The sequence below is a fragment of the Rhipicephalus sanguineus genome, unplaced genomic scaffold, assembly GCF_013339695.2.
Source record: "Rhipicephalus sanguineus isolate Rsan-2018 unplaced genomic scaffold, BIME_Rsan_1.4 Seq4304, whole genome shotgun sequence".
Classification (NCBI taxonomy): Eukaryota; Metazoa; Arthropoda; class Arachnida; order Ixodida; family Ixodidae; genus Rhipicephalus; species Rhipicephalus sanguineus.
Genome location: NW_023615237.1, coordinates 96,789 through 119,122, shown reverse-complemented (window position 1 = coordinate 119,122; position 22,334 = coordinate 96,789). Strand labels below are relative to the sequence as shown.

General features: G+C 47.7%; 1 protein-coding gene across 1 annotated transcript; it reads left to right on the top strand.

The window, feature by feature from the left end:
* The first annotated feature begins 1,610 nt into the window (after window positions 1-1,610).
* LOC119377305 (uncharacterized) lies at window positions 1,611-21,261 on the top strand. The gene is made up of 5 exons (XM_037646837.2): window positions 1,611-1,788; window positions 2,872-2,934; window positions 7,308-7,361; window positions 7,438-7,491; window positions 20,673-21,261. Exons 1-5 carry the CDS (start codon window positions 1,630-1,632, stop codon window positions 20,880-20,882), a joined length of 540 nt encoding a protein of 179 aa, XP_037502765.1. The 5' UTR covers window positions 1,611-1,629; the 3' UTR covers window positions 20,883-21,261.
* The last annotated feature ends 1,073 nt before the right edge of the window (window positions 21,262-22,334 follow it).

Genomic DNA, 22,334 nt, shown 5'->3' with positions numbered 1-22,334 from the left:
CGTCTCACGCGGTCGCCCATTTAACCTGTTCTGCATGATTTGCTGTGTGCGGGCGCCTGCTCAATGCCGAGGAACTTTTACAGAAGAAACGCCGTTCCCTATGCCGTTCCTACGTAAACGTAACGAGTTACCGTTACAGTTCCACCGATCCTCAATGGAACGGTAGCGTTCCTGCGTTCCTCCCACAAGGAACTAGTTCCTGGAACGTCGTTCCTTGGAAGCCGTTCCGTACAACATAGTTCAAAAGTATTCATCTATATCAACTTGCACAACTTTATGCCTTACTACAGTCTGGTTGTACGTTCGAAATGAATAACGCTGACAACGCGGTGTTCACCGGTGGTGTTCATATCTGTTCACCGCGGTGTTCATATCTCACACTGGTTTGAGCAGCGGAACTTAAAACGAGGGACAAAACGAAAACAGACAAGGACGTCGCTGCTGCTGTCTGTCTTCTTTTTGTCCCTCTCTTTAAGTTCCGCTGCTCAAACCAGTGTTAAATAACACCGTGTTCGCCTGGTCTGATATACAATGGAAGAATGAATGGTTGGGCGAGTTGGTAATTCATAATGCACTAATGCAGCTCCCAGCAAGAGAGAACAAGGAATAAGAAGGTGACAACACGAGCGCTTACTGTTCCTTCAAAAAACATAATTTAATGTAGAGAGGCCCGGAGGACCACGGGTTAAAACGAGAGCAAAAAGAAAGATTCGACGCACTATTAGGCAGGTATTTCAGGTGACCTTCCAAGTGACCTTTTTCTGCTTTAGCCTTAATGGATTATCCGGAAGGTCACCCGAATTAATTGTTTAACTTTCTCACTGCGAGTTTTATGGGTTGCACGTCATCGCCTGAGAAATTTTATATGATATCCTCTTTCCTAAATAAAATTTCAGCTGTCAGTACGCTCTCTTTTTATTATTTTTGGAACTCTTTTTGAACTCTTTATATCCGAGATGCTCATCTGGCCGTCACGAACGATAAGTGTCCGAGAAAATCCAGTTGATATGTGTCTCAGTGCGCTGAGAGCATCCCCTCTCACTTTATAGATTGCTTGGGCGAACACACGACATACACAAGCCATGCGGTGGCTCTAGGCGGTGAAAACAAAAATAAAAAAAAAACGACTATGTCACGAGGCCTTGCAAGCAAGGAAGTAATGAATTCATGGAAGGCTTTCAAAGCCGTTTCAAACTGAACGTGGATTTTGCTAAAGCTAGATATCTCTACAGACTTGATGCGACGCAGGTGCACTGTGATGTGCAAAACTTTCGCCTTGTTTCCTGCTGAGGCTTGTTTGTGCTGAGAACGGACACTGGTCGAGTCTGTCCTCAGCACATACGGCTTTGAAAGCGATAGTGCGTTTCCTGCGGACAACTGGTCTGAGAGGCAGACTTTAAGCAGTATCGTATACTCCTTTCTCTTTTCACTTCTTCGCTCTTCTTTCCTGTTTTGATTTTGTTTTTCTCTATCACCTTTTATCCCCTTACCCATTTCCCCAGCACAGGGCAGCCAGCCGGCCTAAACCGGCTAACCTCCCTATCTTTATGCTTGTTCCTTCCTTCCTTCTTTTCGCCTGAAGAATTATTAGCAAAATAACTCAGCAGTAGTGATACAAATTCATGTTTCATGTGGGCGTTTTGGGAACGCGTTTTGGGAATGTGTAGTGATGGTGTGCTCGACATGCAACCTGTACACACATTTCCGTCCTCACAGGTTGATCCTAACGACCTGGGCGATCCTGAAGATCTGCGAGAGCTGTTCGACGCGGCACGGCAGATAATGAAGGTATTTTGGAGGAGACGTTCGGTAATCTGGCCCCGGGGCATGACGATATCACCGAGAACCTATTTGCGGAGAAACCAGCTCGGGCCTTCACCAATCCCCGAGCCGCTACGAACACTGCAGGAGACAAGCCAACTCCCACTGTCCTGCCTTACGCAACAATTCTGAATTATTAGACATAGAATAGAAGAAGGTATACGCCACTACATAAGAATCTTGCAGCAGTAGAGTACCGTGCGCTACGCAGACTCCAGAGTAAAGTATACACACAAGTAAACAGGCTATATGTACCCACCCCATAGCATACGAAGATATATGCCCGTGTGTGGAGCCGCACACTCTTCCACATCACGTGGGGGTGTGCATAAGATAGCGAAGAGCATCACATCATGAATAAGACAACGGAACAATTGGAGGCACTTCTGTCCCGTCCGCCCCTTCAATACCAGCTTTTAGCCTGATCCCAAAAAAAGAGAGGGCAGCCTGGGCCAGCGGAGCATTCGCGACGTCCCACGATCAGGTGCAACACATCTTCTACGTGTGCAATTAAAGTTCAATCTCTCTCTCTCTCCAGCTCACGACATTCACCGGCAACCAATTTGAATTCATTATTGTCCTTGTAAATAAATCACGAATGGGAAAAGTATTTGCGTTGCCGATTCTGAGTGACTTTAGCTTACATGCCGTTAATGAAACATTTTGGGCAAAGTGCTGCGTCCCTAAGGCGCCTCAAAGAGGACGCGTAGCCTTTTCTTCTCTCGACTGGGAGCGCTCGTTATTGCAGGCCGGAAATGGGCATAGATTAGTTAGGTATGCAGTGTTTGATTTCTTGCAATGGCGGCAGCTGCGTTAGACAAGAAAGCAATTAAATTGCTTACTTGTCTTTGAGCTTCATTTGCCGCCCATATATGACTCATCTACTAACCAAGCGCAGTGGCATTAGGAACTCATCATAACATGGCACATGATGGACGGAACAAATTAATGTGGTGCTGTCTCCCGGTGGTGTCCTGTTCTATCATATTCTTGAGAAGGTACACAAATACAACGGCACTATTCCTTCGGTATTTTCCTTTTTCCTGACAGATGCGGATCGAACTGGCGGAGCTTGCATCAGAGAAGTCTACGGGTCTGCACCACAGAACGCAGGTACGCAGGCAGCATGTACTTGCATAGATCATTTTCAAATGCGAAGCAGCTTTCGCGCTGGGCTGTGTCTATAGTTACATTGGCGACCGTCCCACCTGGCATAGCCATCTGAGCGCGCACTCGCGCCAAGGAGAAGTCTTCTTCCTCTTGCTCTTCGACCACCTTGATGATGATACGTGCAGAACACTTAAGGGGCCCGGGCTGCCGTATGCTGTCCTAGCTTGGCGTAACGCAGACAAAACCATGTGTGCTGGCACGCGCTAGCGCGATGCAAAAAACACCACGCTTGCTGCGAGGAGACGCTTAGTAAGCAAGAAAACGCGCAAAAACAAAATGTGAGTGGCGATGCCACCTTAAGTTTCCGCACCATTCGCCGTGACGTCACATGTTTTGACGGCGCCGACTAGGGACTACGTAGTTCCTAATCGGTAAACATGAAGTACATTGTCCATTGAGGGGATCATAGACTTAACATAACAAGTTTTGGGTAATTTTGTTGAGCCAATTGCGCCAAAATACGATAACTACACTTTGAAATCCGTGACGTCACGCGGGGAGATTATGGCGCGAAATTTGAAAATGAATGTTCGAACTTCATTTTCTTCTCTATTCATAAACCTATGACGGCGAAATTCACGACATCAGAGTTCTCATAGCACAATTTATTGATCTAAACCGATTCATTGTTTCTCTTTAGTGTCCCTTTAAACTGTGCCTAATAGAAAAATGCATATAAAATCTATTTTTGTGGGTTGAGCTTAGAAACTGCGCTTGCGATGCTACAGAGATTCTGTTGCACTGTACTATTTAATAATTCCGAAATATTTGTGTTTAACTGCCAGCTACGTATCTTCAAAAACAACAAAATCTTCAAAGTTCGCGCTTTTTTCTTAAGCTAAGGGGCACTTCCCCCAACCAATCTTAATATTAGTATGGTTTTCAAGAAGGGTTATTTTCGTACAAAAATGTTTAGGGGTGAAATACGCTTCAAATCTTCCCGAAAGAAAAATGTGAAATCAAAGGAAATATGCGATTTGTTGCATATTTGACCGTATTTTTTCTGCTGATCCGGTGCAAGTAAAAATCCTCGTGATGCGGCTTTTGATAGAAGACTTCATTGCTAAGTAGCGAAGAAAGTCTAATCACATCATTTTTTTTTGTTTTAAGAAAGAAAATATTTTTTTAATTTGGCTCTCCGAGCGCATCCTGCGTTTTTGTTGCCACTCGCCGCAAAACACGTGGTCGCTCTTGCAGCTGAAACTCCGCACAGGCGGCCGCAAGGTGCGGGATGTATGTCAACGGCTCGTTTGTGCTGGAAAGCTTTAGCTTGCTTGGCGGGCATAATGGGAAGCATGGGAGCCGAGGAGCAGCTCTCGGTATCGTTGGAACATTGTGCTACAGGGCCGTCTGCATGACTAGTGTACAAAAGAAAAGATGTATACATTGTGAGTTAATAAATGCGATGCATCTTAGCGAACTTCTGCAACTTTGAGCGTATCTATCTATCTATCTATCTATCTATCTATCTATCTATCTATCTATCTATCTATCTATCTATCTATCTATCTATCTATCTATCTATCTATCTATCTATCTATCTATCTATTCTATCTATCTATCTATCTATCTATCTATCTATCTATCTATCTATCTATCTATCTATCTATCTATCTATCTATCTATCTATCTATCTATCTATCTATCTATCTATCTATCTATCTATCTATCTATCTATCTATCTATCTAGCCGCCTACGACTTTGTGCTCTCCAGCTCGTTTCGTTATTCGAATATATATACGCCAAAACTGGTAGCGCATAACATGACTGTATGACGAACATGAATGACGATTCATAACATGGCCCGCCACGGTGGTCTAGTGGTTATGGCGCTCGACTGCTGACCCTTACGTCGCGGGATTGAATCCCGGCCGCGGCGGCTGCATTTTCGATGGCGGCGAAAATGTTTGAGGCCCGTGTACTTAGATTTAGGTGCACGTTAAAGAACCCCACGCGGTCGAAATTTCCGGAGCCCTCCTTACGGCGTCTCTCATAATCATATCGTGGTTTTGGGACGTTAAACCCCAGATATTATTATTATTACGATTCATAACATGAAAATCGTGACATGAACGACATGATATACATGCCACAGTCTTAGTGCTCTTACGGCCGTTTCGTTAACTTGATACATACCAAAATTGAAACGGCGTAACAAGAGTATATGACGAACATAACTGAGAGGTCCTAATGTGCAAATCATGACACGCATGTCATGTACAGCATGATATACATGCCACGCTTATGGTGCGCTTGCGGCCGTTTCGCTAGCTTTATATATACTAACATCGGTACTGCGCGACGTTACTGTGTAACGAACATATATAGCATGAGTTGACAGGAAAATCATGACACGCATGTCATGTACAGCATGACTTACGTGCCACGCTCATGGTGCGCTGGCGGCCGTTTCGCTAGCTTCATATATACCAAAATTGGTATCTTGCGACATGACTGTATGACGAACTTAAATAGCACGAGTTAACATGAAAACCATCACACCCATGCATGACTTATGACTCATCACACCCAAGCATGACTTATGTGCCACGCTCATGGTGCGCTGGCGGCCGTTTCGCTAGCTTTGTCTACCCCGAAATTGGTATTGCGCGACGTTACTGTGTAGCGAACATAAATAACATGAGTGACACGCATTTTCCTCTATGATAGAGAAGACGATGTATGCAGCTCATTGCTGACTGCTTCGCATTACATCGATTCCCACAATACGTGGGATCTGGCGGCTTTTTCTTTCGGTATGTGCGTACTAGTGCAGATGGCCCTGTAGCACAAATTGAGAACGATTCCGTGAGGTGCTCTCCTGCGACCATACTTTTCATTGGGCCTGCCAAACAAGCTCACATTAAAACGGTATTTGCCGCAGCTAGTTGGTTCATAGGTAACACTGGTTTGAGCAGCAGAACTTCAAACGAGGGACAAGAAAGAAGGCAGGCGCCCTTGTCTCTCTGTTTAGTTGTCCCTCGTTCCGCTGCTCAAACCAGTGTAAGCTCACATTTTAACGCGAATTCATTACTTGTAACCTTGACATCAAGGCGACAAGACTTTCCAGCTCCCACTGAGCCACTGATATACATCGTGCATGTTGCGGTCGCCTGTGCCGAGTGACAGCTGCAAGAGCGACCACGTGCTTTGCGGCGAAGTGGCAGCAAAAAAAAAAAAAAAAAGGAAGCACGCGCTTGGAGGGTCAAATTCATAAACTATTTTTTTTCTTAAACAAAAAAATGATTTGATTACGCTTTCGTCGTTATGTAGAAGTGACATATTCTATCACAAGCCGCATCACGAGGATTTTTACGTGCACCGCATCAGTACAAAAAATACGGTCAAGTATGGGACAAATCGCATATTTCCTCTGGTTCCACAATTTTTTTCGCGAATATTTGAAGTGTATTTCACCCTTAAAGATTTCTGTACAAAACTAAACCTCCTTGAAAACCATACTCATATTAAGGTTGGCTAGGGAGAGTGCCAGTTACCTTAAGGAAAAACGGCGAACTTTGAAGATTTTTGTTGTTTTTAAAGATACGTAGCTGGTAGTTAAATACAACCATTTCGGAATTATTAAATACTACAGCTGAACAGAACCTTTGTAGTAGCGCAAGCGCAGGTTCTAAGCTCAACCCACAAAAATAGATTTTCTATAATTTTTCTTTTAGGCACAGTTCAACTAAAGGAAGCGAACTGTGAGAGGGCGCCACGGTCGTGAAAAATTTTTTCGAGCATAAATGTTTTGCCACAGTACACCATGTGATACAAGAAAAAAGCATACATATTATCAGCAAAATCTCCGATGTGCTAGCGCCACGTCTGGGACACATGCATGGAATCACCCAAGTAGATTCCTGGTGGAGGTATGATGACGCTCACTCTGGATATCTTGCAAGATACGGTAGTTGCGCTCTTCGGCGTATCGTGGGCATCTACCTTCTGAGAAGTATGTAGTTGGAATTCCTTCCATATTGCCCGTGAACACGCACAAATGATGACAGAGAAAGAGACTCTGTCGTCCTTTGTGCGTGTTCGCTAGCAATATGGAAGCATAGCATCAATACCAACTAGCCCAGCTAAATGCTTTAACGAAGTGTAGTAGGAAAACTTTTTGTGCATATAGGCGCGCGTCTTGGGTTTGGCGCCCAACTTCAAGCTTCAGAGATTCCTACACACTGTCCGCATAACTACGACTATATTAAACCACAGATAAGGATATACGATTGTTCAACTTCAAACTCTGCGAATATTGGAGATATGCAAGAAGTGAACTGAAAAAAGGAAACGTCACTTTCTTTTCTTGCAGGAGGAAGAAGACGAGTTGGCCGAACTGAGGGAAAAACTTGCGTCAGCTCAAAAAGTAGGTGCAGCTCCATTTGAGAACGTGAACTGAATTTAAGTCATTTGCGAAATGTGTTTTTTGTTTTCTTGTGCAGCAAGCGTCTCAGGTGCCTCGGCTGAAAGAGGAGAACCGAGCACTCGGGAAGCAGGTACGTGGCAGCGTTTCATCGTCGATTCCATAGCATGCACTCGTTCTCAGCCACGGATGTTTCGGAGACCCCTTGCAGTGAGAGGGAAAACATCGCTGATCCCTCCTTCATAAGAATCGGTATAACAATGAAACTAAGTTTGTTCATCTTAATCTTAGCAATCTCATCTTGCTTCTTTAGGCGATATGCCTCGAGTAGGACTATTTCTTCTGATGATAATTGTGATAGGGAACGCAACTGTCGTTCAGTGTTAGACAAAGATTTTGCAGAGTGCTCATAGTGATTTAGGACGATGCGGGTCTCTCTTTTGTTTGTTCTCCCTCAGTGGTAACATCAGCTATCAATACCTGCTTCTTTCCTTCTCTATTTTTCTTGCGTGTGTATGATTGCGACATGAGCCTTACGACTATGATGACATTGTTAGTTTATTATTTATTATTTAGTTTTCCGCAAGTATCTATTGTATCACTGTGTAATCAATGTGACCGCTGGCATATAAGTGACCGTTCCAGTGTCCTCGTTTCATTCTGACGAAGGCCGGGCCCACGGTCGAAACGTCAAATAAAGCTTCTTTTCACTTGTGCGTCAACACCTTGCTCCTGCTATTACTCCCGGATCCGGCGACACCTTTCCTCGAATATATATATATATATATATATATATATATATATATATATATATATATATATCAGCCACAAAGGAAATTATTTCAGAACAATGTTTTTCGACGCGCGGACTCCAACCGGTGACCTCTCGCTCCACGGCGCGCGGCGTTAGACGGCTAGGCCACGAAGTGTACGTCTTTCAGTATTAAGAAGTTGAAATACCTCCAGCCACAAATTCTTGGAGGAAACCCGACGTTTCGAGACCGGCTTGGTCTCTTCTTCAGGGGTGACTGTGCTGATCAGGGGGGCTTCGTCGCAGCTTGTTTTTGGCTCCGCCTTTCTCTTTCCCTCACATTCCGGAGGCCGTGCACGTAGATCGGAGGCATTGTTCCGAGGGACCGGTTCACATTCGCAGGTGTGTTCTGGATGTGCCACGACACATCCCGACGTTTCGAGACCAAGCCGGTCTCGAAACGTCGGGTTTCCTCCAAGAATTTGTGGCTGGACGTATTTCAACTTCTTAATTCTTCCACCCAGCCAGACAGACTTCTGTCGAAATGTTTACATTTAAGTCTTTCAGTATGCTCGCGGCGAGCTATTTACATATACAATTTACTTCAGCGTGCTTTCTTGGTCACCTGCGAGATGGCGCGAGGGGAGCCATCGCGCCATCTCTGGGAGATGCGGGTCGAAGACACTTTTTTTTATTATTCATTCTAGAGCAATGAAACTTGGGGTATTTATAAAGATATATATGCTGATTTCAAATATATAATTAGTTTTCTTGTAAGTTGCATACTTTTTGTTGGGTACCATGACAAATGTGTAAAACATAGGCCTTTTAGCCTCCCTATTTCGATCCTTAAACTTCTATACATTTTGACAATTAATGGCTCATATTGTTCCACTTGAACTGTAGAGTGCCGAAAACTATCCAGAAAGTGCATAGAAAATATTTGCTAGACGAGAAAAATTCAAACATGGGAAATTCATTATTACCCAGACCCCGGTAAATGTTTACTTGCGAATTTTCTAATATGCATAAATTATATTGAGATTTGGAGGAGATAACTGCACTCCTCACACCTTAGAGAAAATTTGGGCAAGATTTCTTGCAGATCCGAGCACCAGAAGTACCAAAAACAAGAGGGGCACGCTGAAAAAGTTGTCAAAAGGTACGTTTTGAGAAAAACGAAGTTTAAAGTTAAAATTGGATGTTTATTTATGAAAGAGGTAACGAAATCCGATCAAAATTGCCCACAAAAGAGGTAAGTTGTTCTTCTAGTAGCCACTGCCACTAAAATGAGCCAGTGCCATAAGTTTCTCCTTCACAGCTCTTTCGAGCAGAGTAGCTATTGCGCGAGCTCCCGCTGCCGTAGGTTCTGCTTGTGATCGATCCGTCACTCGCCGCCCCTACGCTGGCCTCCTCGCTCGAAGCAACTCGCCGAAACGTATACGTCATCGAAAGAATACTTTCGGGGCACTCGCTGTTCTCGCATTGTAGTTCCAGAAACAACGCTTTTACGTTTGTAAGCTGGATCTCGGAAGCGTATTCCCGAACGATGACACGTTGCACACACTGCACCGTCACGAGGATGTTCAATGCTGTTATGTCAGCGATCAAGGAAGACTCTTTCTACCGTGATCTTTCTTCGTCGTCGAAGAGTTCGATGTTCTCTTTGAGAGGCCCTGACATACTCGAACGCCGCGGCAATCTCGTCGGAAGCATCGCCGTCGCCGTCGCTGGGCCTCGCGGCAGCGGACGCACTTGCCGTTCGGCAAGTGTTTGGCTTCAATTTGCGCCGGCGTCCTCAAAATTTGTTCACCGAGCGATACTTCACTGGCTGGTGACGGCGCCTGCTACGGTTCTCTTCGTCCATGATGAAAATAAATACGCTAGAGAAACGTTCAGCTGCGCAGCTCGATGAAACACGGACCCTGCAAGCAGGCTTCACAACACGCAAGGCGTGCAGCGGCCAATGGCGGTCCCCGATCCGTACCACGTGAATTAAAGCCACTCGCAGCGCTCGAAAAGCGCGGCAAAAGCATGCTTTCTTCAATATTTCTTGCGCTTTTGTAGCGCGGGAAACCGCGGTTATTTGAAGATCTCCTCATGCGATCCCCAATGGCGAGCGGCTGCGCGTTATCGGCCGCGAGGCACTAAAAGACGTCACACTTTCGGTCAAGATTAACAGCCACCTTGTGCTCTTAGAGGCAATTTTAACGCATTTCCAGTTAAGTGTCGACTTTGATTTTTATTTTCGGAACAGCAGAGATACTAACCTTAACAAAATAGGTTAAAACGAAAAATCGATAATTTTTGAAAAAACTCGCGTTTTCCGACCCGCATCAGGTCGTCGCCCCGCTCGTTGCGATGCCCGCGCGCTTCCTGCCGCGCGAGGTACACTTTGCGCTACAGGACGTGGTCGGCTGCGCGCGCGCTTAGATTGTGAGGGGGTTGGTTTGTACGTCTTGTGCTTTCACCGTGACGTCCGCGCTTAAGTTACAGAGCGTAAGAAGGTCACTTCGCTCGGAGCAGCGGCCGAGTTTGCGAAAGGAGCGCGCTGTTCAAACAGACAGAGGTAATAACTGTGACTGCTGTTAGTTCGCACTCGTCCTGTATATACCTGCGCGGTCGTTTTGTGCGTCCTACTTTACGTTTGAGCAGCGTGCTTCAAGTGTCGAGCTGTGACACTTTATAGTTCGCGCTCGTCCTGTGTGTGTTCTTTTCGTGCGTCCTTTGAGCTTAAGCGACGCGCTGGAATTTTCGTGCTGCTTTCCGTTATCCTCGTTACATTTCAATTTGCTGCTATCGCATTCATCGCTTCGCTGTTGCGGCGAAACTGTGACTTTTTTAAAATAATCTCCAAGCGGTCTGCTGGCATTGGGCGCAGGTGAGCGCAGCGGCTACGGTCGAGAGTAATCCGGCTCACTAATGCTAGGACACCGTCCGTCGTGTGGATGCGCCTGCTGGCGCAGTATCCGCGGATTAGCCGTTCGTGTCCACGACAAATCTGGATTCTGTCCTTCGTCTGAATGCACCATTAAGAGCGTTGTTGTTGCAGATGAGGCGTCCTGCCGAATATGACGTCCCTGAGTTCACTCAGCATCTCAAAAGCCCTACGCCCGCAGCCACTGCTTTTTGCCAAAAAAAAAAAGGCTATTTGCGCTTACTTTGGGAACTATCCCATCGCTTTTCGAATTAAGCAAGGATCAAACTGTGAATACCCACTCTAAAATCACTTTTGTTTAAAAAGGCTTCAGCTTCCCTTAACTCACTGAGTGGATCCACAATTCACTACTTTTGTTAGTTAACTGAAACAAACTACATTTTGAAGTTAAAGTGCCAAAAGCGAGATACATTGTTGGGGCAGGTCGTAGGGGTGGGTTCATAGGTAATGTTGCCCACTTTGGTTATTTAACTTGCGCCTGAATTTAAGCAAGAAGGTGTTCTAGCATTTCGCCCTCATTGAAATGCGCGACCATGCCTCCGTAATTACACATTCTACTTTTGTTTTCCCGCAGTAATTTGGAGCGCAAGTTTCCCCGTGCAGAGTTAGGTACGCGCCTTGTCCTTATTTCGTAAGCCTGATGTGCTGTCGCAGTCCACTGTACAAAATACAGCTTGTTTGATCCAGGTGTAAACAATCAAGTCGTAATTTAATGAAATTGGGTGCAAAATAGTGCCTGCACATCAGACATATTAATACACACGCTTCGTCGAACATTGTTTCCTTTCTTGAGAATCATAGCATTGAATGGGGAATATTGCAAGTGGTCTCATTAGCAAATTGTGTGTCGATATTTGACTTAGCGTACATGTTGAAAAACCGATGTCGGTTTTTCTTAACGCTCTCGCATTTTAATTACCAGTGTCTGTTCTCGCCATTCCTGGGAAGATATTAACTGTCCATCACCTGTGGCGCATACCCGCACACCGCGGCCCGTGGTAAACGGGTATGTACCACACGTGTCTGGAGGAATGAGTTTGACGACGTACGCAAAAGGATTTTCACTTTATTCATGTTATGACCTGACAGTCATATTCGTCAAATCCTCTTACCTTTGCATGCCAATTTTCCATACAAAACGAGCGCTTACTCACAACTGATTTATTTTTTGAAAGGGACTAAACATAGAAGCACAAATAATCATCACAAAGCATGCACGGAGCAAGTCATGGGGTATATTAGCAGATTACAAGAAACCACAGTTCAAAAAAGACATTTCTTTATCAGTAAGCGCCACCGATGGTTGACTGATACATGTTTTCCCATCGTTGGCGCTTAATAATAAAGAAATGTCTTTTTTGAACTGTCGTTCACTTTTTGTAATCTGCTAATATGCCTCATGACTTGCTCCGCGCATGCTTTGTGATGATTATTTGTGCTTCTATGTTTAGTCCCTTTCAAAAAATAAATCAATTGTGAGTAAGCGCTCGTTTTGTATGGAAAATTGGCATGGAAAGGTAAGAGGATTTGATGAATATGACTGTCGGGTCATAACATGAATAAAGTGAAAATCCTTTTGCGTACGTCGTCAAACTCTTTCCTCCAGACACGTGTGGTACATACCCGTTTACCACGGGCCGCGGTGTGCGGGTATGCGCCACAGGTGATGGACAGTTTATATCTTCCCAGGAATGGCGAGAACAGACACTCGTAATTAAAATGCGAGAGCGTTCAGAAAAACCGACATCGGCAGCGTTGACCCGACGGATGGAAAGAATAAAAATTAGGATCCCAGCAGGAATCGAACCCAAGCATTCTGCGTGGCAATCAGGCATTCTACCACAGAGCCACTCCAGGTCTATAAACTAGTTTGTAAAAACAGCCTCTGCAGGCTTAATGGCGGCGCAACGTCAATTGTGGTTGTGGCTCTGGCTATTTAATTTTACAGGAAACCAATAAACACTACATATGCACTCCTACGATACATGTGTCATATCAGATTAATGTATGTGGTTCCAGTGTTGGCTCCACTTATACCAGTGTGTACAGAAGCATTAGAACGCTGTAATGGGCCGCCCTCTTGAGCGCCTTCTAGTGGGTCGCCCTCTTCACCTCTTCTCGGGGAGCACGCCCTTCGTGCGCTTGCTCGTGAGAGTCTGCGAGTCTGCGCTCTGTCGTTACTGTCGTCGCTGCGCATCGTCGCCATCGATCCCGCCGTCAATAAACGCCTTTACAAAGTGGTGGAGAGTGCTGTACCGTCCCCACAACTTCGGTCTCCATCTGATGCCCCTGGAGCTTCGATCCCGTACCGTGCCATCTACCATGCCGCAAGACGCCGCTCAGCAAACGCCGCCTCCTGCCCCGACCGCTTGTCCCGGTGTCCCCCGTATCCCCGACCCTCCTGTCTTCACCGGCGCGGATGGCACCGACGTGGAGGACATGGAGGAAATGGGACGAAGCCGGCAAGCTGAGCAACTTGGTTTTCTACCTCGCGGGTGTGGCAGGCATGTGGTACAACAACCATGCATCCGATTTCCCGACGTGGTCCGCTTTCAAGGCCGCCATCGTCGACGTGTTTGGCCGCCCTGCCGTTCGTAAGCTGCAGGCCGAACAGCGTTTGCGAGAACGAGCTCAGCAGGCCGGCGAAACCTTTACCAGCTACATTGAAGACGTCCTCGATTTGTGTAAGAAAGCCGAGGCCACCATGTCGGAATCTGACAAGATGAGGCACATTATGAAAGGCATCGACGACGACGCCTTCACGATGCTGCTCGCCAAAAACCCCAGCACAGTGGCCGAGGTCATCACGCTCTGCCAGAGCTACGAGGAGCTGCGCCGGCAGCGGTCGATGACCCGTCGCTCTCCCTCCCGCGACGCCGCTCTCGCTGGCTTGTCGACCATATCCGACCACTCCGCCTTGCTCGCAGAGGTGAAGTCATTCGTGCGCGAGGAAATCGCGGGCCAGTTCTCACTGCTGGACTTTGCTCAACCTCCGTACGTTCACCAGCCGTCAACCACCCTTCTCCCTCCCCTCCGTCGAGCGATTGAGCAGGAAATCGCGGAGGTCATGCCTGAGTACCACCAGCACCATCCGGCTCCTGCGCCACTGAGTTACGCCCAAGATGTCGCAAGGACGTCCCCAGTAATACCGACGGCAGCCCCACACGGTTACGCCGAAGCCGCCGCTAGGCATCTAGGCATCAGTCCTTCGAAGCGGCTGTGCCGGCCACCTACACCGACGTAATGCAGAGGCCACGACCGCAGCCCACGATGCAGTCATATCAGTCGCTGCCCCGTCAATCACGTCCTGCGCCATGGGCGGGCCTTGCTCCAGCAAACCGATGGCGCACTCCTGACAACCGCCCCATATGCTTCGCATGCGGTTACGCCGGCCACGTGGCGCGTTATTGCAATCGCGTCCAGCCGCCTCAAGTCCTGACGCCCGCCACCAGCCAGTCAAACCGCACATTTTACGCCCCACCTACGCCTCTGTCACCGACGTCACGCCAAGCTCCATCTACTCGGCGCTCTCCGTCTCCCCGACGTCGCTCACTGTCGCCGATGCGCCCACGTCCGGTCGCACGCGACCAGGAAAACTAGCCGTCGCAGTCCACGAGGCAAGGGCTGCGACGCTATCGAACTGCGAAAGCCCTCGAAGCCCATCGAACGTGATAGACGTTTTTGTGGACAGTGTTCGCGCATCTGCCCTTATCGACACTGGAGCCGCCGTATCCGTTATGGACGCTAAACTAAGCCGCCTGCTACGAAAAGTGACGACGCCACTTTCCGGTCTTTCCCTCCGTACAGCCAGCGCCCAATGTATTCACCCGACGGCGGTATGCACAGCCCGTGTCATCATTCAGGACGCTCTGTACGCCGTCGAATTCATCATAATTCCTGCATGCTCTCACGACGTCATCCTCGGATGGGATTTTCTCTCCCGCCACGACGCCGTAATTCATTGCGCACCCGCCAAAATAGAGCTCTCACCATTCTCTAATTTGACGCCGGCAGACAGTCCATCGGCTGCGAGCAAGGTACTCGTCAAAGACGACGTCAAAGTGCCTGCAAACTCGTCAACGGCGGTGTCAGTCTACTGCGCCAGTCTATCCGACACCGTTGCACTCTTGTCGCCATATGACCGTGTTTGCACGAGGAAAGGCTTGCTGGTGCCTTTCGCGACCGTTCAAATCACTCAGGGCAGCACCTCTATTTTTGTAATCAACCCCTCTTCGTACAGTGTTACGTTGGTGCGAGGGGAATGTCTCGGCAGCGTGGAACCCCTCGAAGACGCACAAGTTATAGACGAGCCCGATCACTCGCACGGCCGAAGTTCCAGTACGCTCAGTGCTGTTTCGACGTCTGGTTCATCACCCGCTGACATATTTGGTTCCTCCATAGCTGACAGCCTTACGCAGGTCCAGCGTTCTCAGCTTCTGGACCTGTTGGAAGAATTTCGCCCGTCTTTCGATGTCGCTCAAACTTCTCTCGGCCGCACGTCGGCCGTTACGCATGGCATCGACACTGGCGACAACCTGCCACTGCGGCAACGTCCATATCGCGTATCTCCCGCAGAACGCCGTGTAATCACCGAGCAAGTCGACGACATGCTTCGACGCGATGTCATTCGACCCTCTAACAGCCCCTGGGCGTCTCCTGTCGTTCTTGTTGCGAAGAAGGATGGTTCTGTGCGGTTCTGTGTGGACTACAGACGACTCAACAAGATCACTCGTAAGGACGTGTATCCACTGCCGCGAATAGACGACGCGATTGACAGCCTGCAAGGCGCCGAATTCTTTTCATCTCTCGATTTGCGCTCAGGGTACTGGCAAGTAGCTATGGCTGATGACGCTCGACCGAAGACCGCCTTTGTCACGCCCCACGGCCTGTACGAATTCAACGTCATGCCGTTTGGGCTGTGTAATGCGCCCGCCACCTTTGAGCGCATGATGGATACCGTTCTGCGCAACCTGAAATGGCACACGTGCTTGTGCTACCTCGACGACGTCGTCGTGTTTGCTCCGGACTTCTCCACGCATCTTCAACGCCTACGGCATGTTTTGACGCGTTTGAGCGACGCCGGTCTGCAACTCAATCTAAAGAAGTGCCGATTCGCAGTACGACAGCTGACAATCCTCGGCTACGTCGTGTCGAAGGACGGAATTCTTCCCGATCCAGCCAAGCTTCGGGCCGTGACCGAGTTCCCCAAACCTACGTCCGTCAAAGAACTGCGCAGTTTCGTAGGACTGTGTTCCTACTTTCGGCGCTTCATTCGAAATTTCGCGACTATCATATCGCCACTGACGAAGCTCCTCAAAAGTAACGGGCCCCTCCATTCGTGGTCGTCAGAGTGCGACGACGCTTTCGCAAAGCTCCGTCGTTTGTTGACGTCGCCTCCCATACTACGCCACTACGATCCTACGGCCCCAACGGAGGTACACACGGACGCCAGCGGTGTAGGCCTCGGCGCTGTCCTTGCGCAGCGCAAACCAGGGTTCCCCGAATATGTCGTGGCATACGCAAGCCGTACGCTTACCAGAGCCGAGACCAATTACACAGTCACGGAAAAAGAGTGCCTGGCGATCATCTGGGCCCTTACAAAGTCTCGACCTTATTTGTATGGTCGCCCATTTGATGTCGTCACCGACCATCATGCACTATGCTGGCTGTCGTCACTGTAGGATCCCTCAGGGCGTCTCGCCCGCTGGGCACTTCGCCTGCAAGACTACGACATCCGCGTGCTGTACCGCAACGGACGCCAGCATGCTGACGCCGACGCCCTCTCGCGCTCTCCCTTGCCTGACGACAATGCCCCCTGCTCAGTATCTCACATAGCTGTTGCTTCAATCGACATTCACACCATCGCTACCGAACAGCGCAAGGATAAATGGATCACCTCGCTGATCGACTTGCTGGCGGATCCGTCGGCAACACCATCCACTCGCGCGTTGCGTCGTCAAGCCCACCATTTCGCCATTCGTGACGACCTACTGCACCGACGCAATTACAACGCCGACGGCCGCCAGTGGCTACTAGTGATACCCCGCAGTCTGCGGTCTGAAATATGCGAGGCCTTCCAAAACTTACCACCGCATTCGACAACGATACTTCTGGCGAGGGATGTACCGCTACGTGCAGAAGTTTGTTCGCTCCTGCCTCGATTGCCAACGCCGAAAACCTGCAACGCACGTGTCGCCAGCAGGTCTACAACCATTACCTTGCCCTAACCGTCCGTTTGGGCGCGTGGGCATCGATTTGTATGGACCACTTCCTCTGACTTCGGCTGGTAACCGCTGGGCCATCGTCGCTGTTGACCATCTAACGCGATACGCCGAAACCGCCGCCCTCCCAGCGGCTACAGCGCGCGATGTGGCCTCCTTCCTGCTCCACCGATTCATGCTGCGTCACGGTCCGCCCCAGGAGCTGCTCAGTGATCGAGGCCGTGTCTTCTTGTCGGAAGTCGTCGAAGCCATTCTCAAAGAGTGCAACGTCGTTCACCACAAAACTACTGCTTACCACCCGCAGACGAATGGCCTCACCGAACGCTTTAACCGCACGCTCGGCGACATGCTCTCAATGTACGTCGCAGCCGACCACACAAATTGGGATGCCATTCTGCCCTTCGTCACGTACGCCTACAATACCGCCTCTCAGAGCACTACTGGTTTCTCGCCATTTTTCTTATTGTACGGCAGGCACCCGTCGCACACCATCGACACCATCCTTCCCTACAGGCCGGATCGATCTGAATGTGCGCCTATTTCGGACACAGCCAGGCTTGCTGAAGAATGTCGCGAACTTGCGAAGACCTTTACAACGCACGAACAAGAGCGGCAGAAGAGCATTCGCAGTGGCACCACCACTTCTGACTGCACGTTCCTCCCTGGAGCGCTCGTGTGGCTCTCGGTCCCGACCGCTGCAACTGGCCTCTCTTCCAAACTACTGCCCAAATACGAAGGCCCCTACCGTGTCGTCGAACGCACGTCCCCGGTCAACTACCTGATTGAACCCATTGAGCCATCTTCGGACATGCGCCGTCGAGGGCGCGACATTGTGAACGTGGAGTGCCTCAAGCACTACCATGACCCGCTCATAGTGACCAGCTGTTAGGTCGCCAGACGGCTCCCTTTGTGTACCCGGGGTAATTGTACAGAAGCATTAGAACGCTGTAATGGGCCGCCCTCTTGAGCGCCTTCTAGTGGGTCGCCCTCTTCACCTCTTCTCGGGGAGCACGCCCTTCGTGCGCTTGCTCGTGAGAGTCTGCGAGTCTGCGCTCTGTCGTTACTGTCGTCGCTGCGCATCGTCGCCATCGATCCCGCCGTCAATAAACGCCTTTACAAGTGTAATAAACATTACATTTGAATACCTATGACTAAGCAAGCTACAGGTTGAGGGATTACTCGACCCCACAGGAATACATTGACGAAAGTTACGTGTGATATTCACATGAGTGCACAATAAAGTGCACTTAGTTTTCATAATATCGACCTATGTACTCTAACGTGAGGGCTAACATTAAGTCGCACCATAAGTTACCCTTTAAACGCCAGTGTTGTCGGCGTTCCTGTTAAGCCCACGATGTGCACAGAGCTACTACACTTAACTAAACACGTCGATCCACCTCGTACCGCTTGGCTCAACGCGATAAAATACAGCATAGAAGTACTCGCTGACTGCTTCACATAAAACCAATTCCCACAACGCGTGGGATCTGCGGAATTTTTAGAGATACCCGTAAGTTTAAATATTTGCAGCAAAGCTTCTTTGCAGACTGATTGGTTCATACTTGTGAACTCGACTTGCTGCGCAGCCAGCAGGAAAGAAGGAGGGAGACAGAAGAGAGCGCACACTCCCAACTTTTTATTGTCAGCTCACGAAACCAATATGTAGGCGCACACAGAGCTGCAATAAAAGCACCTTATTTGTAGCAGGCGCCATAATCTTTGATTACCTAATCACAAGGTGTGCACCTCTATTTTTATGTCTTTATTTTACTTTTCATTTCTTTATTACTCAAAAGGAGAAGAAACCTCTACATGTTATCCCATACCTACAAAATATACCGCACAATGTGAAAAGGGTTGCTCATAGGTACGGTGTTGATGTAGTGTTTTCTGCGCCTAGAACTTTAGGGCAGCTTTGTTCACTAATGACCAAACAGAATAAGGTGGTGTGCTGAAAAAAGCATAGAAATGTTACAAGAAATGTTACAAGAAATACATGGAAATGTGTTGACTCGGTGTGCTTCTGCTGTTGTTTATCACATGCCTTTATCAAGGGGGAGAGCATACATAGGTCAGACGGGGCGATGACTCAGCAAACGCATGCGTGACTACAGTCTGGCTGTAAGGGGTAAAATGGTGGTCATTTGGATTTTCCCTGTACGGCGTGCGACTGTACCGCCCGATTCGAGAATGTCAGCCATGGCAAAGGCACGGTAAAATACTGAAAGGGAGTTTATTGAAGCGTATTTTATAAGACAGTACAATGAAAATGCATAAGCATGCCATGCGATATCGCTTTCGGATAAAGGAATAGTGTTCTTAAATGGCCATGTTTAATTTTGTGGGTAACACCTTGCAAGGGTTTTCTTCTGTTAACATTTTGATTAGGTTTAGTTGCTCTACGCTCTTTCCGCCTGTTTTGTTTTTCATATAACCATTTGTAATGTTCCTTAAAGGTTTTAAGTTTCCACTTTCTTGGTATTGTGCTTCATCCTTGTTGTTGGCTTCGGATGATCTGAGTAGTGCTGTTTTATTGTTTCAGTCGTTTTCCAATGGCTTTATACTTTTTCACTGTCTTTTCATGTGTTGTCCGCGCCATCGCAGACTGTCGGAGTAATAAAAATATGAAAAGTAAAGTGAAGAGATAAAAATAGAGGTGTACACCTTGTGACCATGTAGTAAAAGACTGTGGCGCTTGCTACAAATGAGGTGCTTTTTTCACAGCTCTGTTCGCAGTACAGTTTTGTAAAGGAATCTTGATGCTGTGCGCATCGTGATGGCGCAGTGTGGCATGCCTATATATTGGCTTCGTGAACTGACAATAAACACTTGGTAGTCTGTGCTCTTTCCTGTCGCCCGCCTTCTTTCCTGTTGGTTGCGCAGCAAGTCGACTTTAAATGTTTGGGTGTAGCCATGAACGCTATCCTCTTCCGAGCAAATCTACTTAAAAAAACAAAGCATGCTTGGTTTTTTAAAGATAACCGTTCAAACATTCGCCTCGCTATCTAGCTGGTATAGGAGTTGCGAGCATTGCACCCTCGCGCAATCATAACGTAGTGACCTTATTCCCTGCCTTTGTGCGCGCACATGGATAGTGTGGTAAGTGAAGCGTTTTGCCTCACGGATAAATTCATGCGTCCTGAACAAGAACAATGCACAGAAGTAACAAGAATATGGAAGGTCATTATTCAGTTCGTTCGATGTGCAACACTGAGATGCAGAACAACCTGAAGAATAGGATAAGAATATTTAGTTGCAAGTTTTATTTCACGCGAAGTGTTTCAAATATAGAACTGATCAAGATTAATAACTCATGTTCAGCCAGTTCTCCTTACTGTTCTTGGTTGTGTTCACGGAGTGCTCAGTGGTGCAGCGTACATGGACTACTTCCATTGGCGCAGGTGTCACAGCTGGAGAACGAGCTGGACGAGTTGTCCAACCAGCTGCACCGCTCGCAACAGGAAACTGATCGCCAGCTGAGCGCCAAGCTACGTGACAAAAACACCCATGTGGCTCAACTACTGGCAGACTTGCAGGTAATCTTTCATGTTCCGAATATCTCAAAGCCTCCTTCTTTCCTGTATAAGCTATATGCAATAAGAGAGTGGTAAGCTGGGCTAGTCGGTATGTGTCCATAGTCATAAACAGCGCAAAAAACTAGAGACAAAAGGGAAGAACAGCGCTCGTCCCGTGTTGTTGTTCTCTTTTGTTTCTAGTTTTTCGCCCTGTTTATTACGCTGTATATGCAATAAAACTTTTTGTTGTGCTAGTTGGTTATTGTCGTGTCGTGTGTGTTCCTCGGGTGGATGAGTGAGTGTTTGCGGGAGTCAAGGTTGCGCTGATCATCCTACACTATGTCAATATGCAATAAGCTCGATCTATTTCACTTAGTACGACACTTTTATGCTAGAAAGTCGTGGGATTCAAACGTCTCCAGCAATTTATTTGTACTATTTTGTTAAATCTTCTGCATTTGATGTCCGATAAATACCTGGAATGAATTCAAAGAGGGAATTTGCAGGCAAGGAGGTAGCCGAATGTTACTTCAGGGTTTTTCATGCAGCGTGGGTGTTTGCGAAACGGTTTTAGAACATTTGGAGAAAGAGGACGAAGGGACTGTTAATAATAAAAAACGAATATTAGAAACGTACGACTACATTACAGAAATCTCTGTAATTCTGGCTCGGACATGGTTTATATGAAGCGGTCAACTTCAAGCAAATCGAATTTCATTTTTAAATGAAGGAATTCTGCTATATACACAATGTAGGCTAATATAACCCTCGTTCAGCAGCTAGAACTCAAATTCTCTAGGTGGTCAATATGTTGGCGAAAAGGAGATATATAGAGAGTGTCTAGTCCGGATTATTGACTATTAGTATAACTATAACTGAACTATTACAACTCTTGGTAGTTTTATGACGCAGGTCTCCACGCTTGCATTCCAGAGAGCGCAGATTGACATTATATACAAGGACCTTACCAAGGACTTCGACGTAGTCAGTCACTCACTGCTTATTGTTAAACTACAGCTATCCTGTTGAAAGGCCGTGCTATGATGCCGTAAATGGCTAAACGTCATCTTTGAACACGGCAACTGGTGGGCCATTTAAAGGGGTCATGAAGCACCCCTTGGGCTTGTTGAAAAAACACATCCTGCGGAAAGGTGACACGGCTATGAACTGATCAGCCAAATATCGCAGTCGTGCGCGCCGCGTAAAGGCTACAAGCGGAGCGCGAAGGTGCTGTTTTCTCAGGCGCCGTCTTTTCAAACAGAGGCCACTTCTCACTCTCGTCGTTGGGCGGGGCGTTTGCCAGTTGACTTCACGGATCGGTTTTTCCGCGTCGCAAGAGATATAGCATCCTTATTGGCCAATAGCCGACATAAATCAAGAGCGGTGTTTGGATCAGATGCGTTTGTTGCCGTTGACACTGTGTACAATAGTTGTAGTCAAAGAAACAGGCTGAAATTTGGAAAACATTTGTTGCTAGTTTTCAAAGATATGACTAACTTCCGGTAGAGACCAACTGCCGTCTGCTCAACTCAGCGCGCCCGCGCACGT

What these genes read in the sequence shown, in the direction of transcription:
- LOC119377305 (XM_037646837.2), top strand. Translation starts at nt 1,630, where the DNA reads ATGTGGGCGTTTTGGGAACGCGTTTTGGGAATGTGTAGTGATGGTGTG. An exon ending in CGGCACGGCAGATAATGAAG is followed by an intron (nt 1,789 to 2,871) that starts GTATTTTGGAGG and finishes TTTTCCTGACAG; the next exon opens with ATGCGGATCGAACTGGCGGA. An exon ending in ACCGAGCACTCGGGAAGCAG is followed by an intron (nt 7,492 to 20,672) that starts GTACGTGGCAGC and finishes CCATTGGCGCAG; the next exon opens with GTGTCACAGCTGGAGAACGA.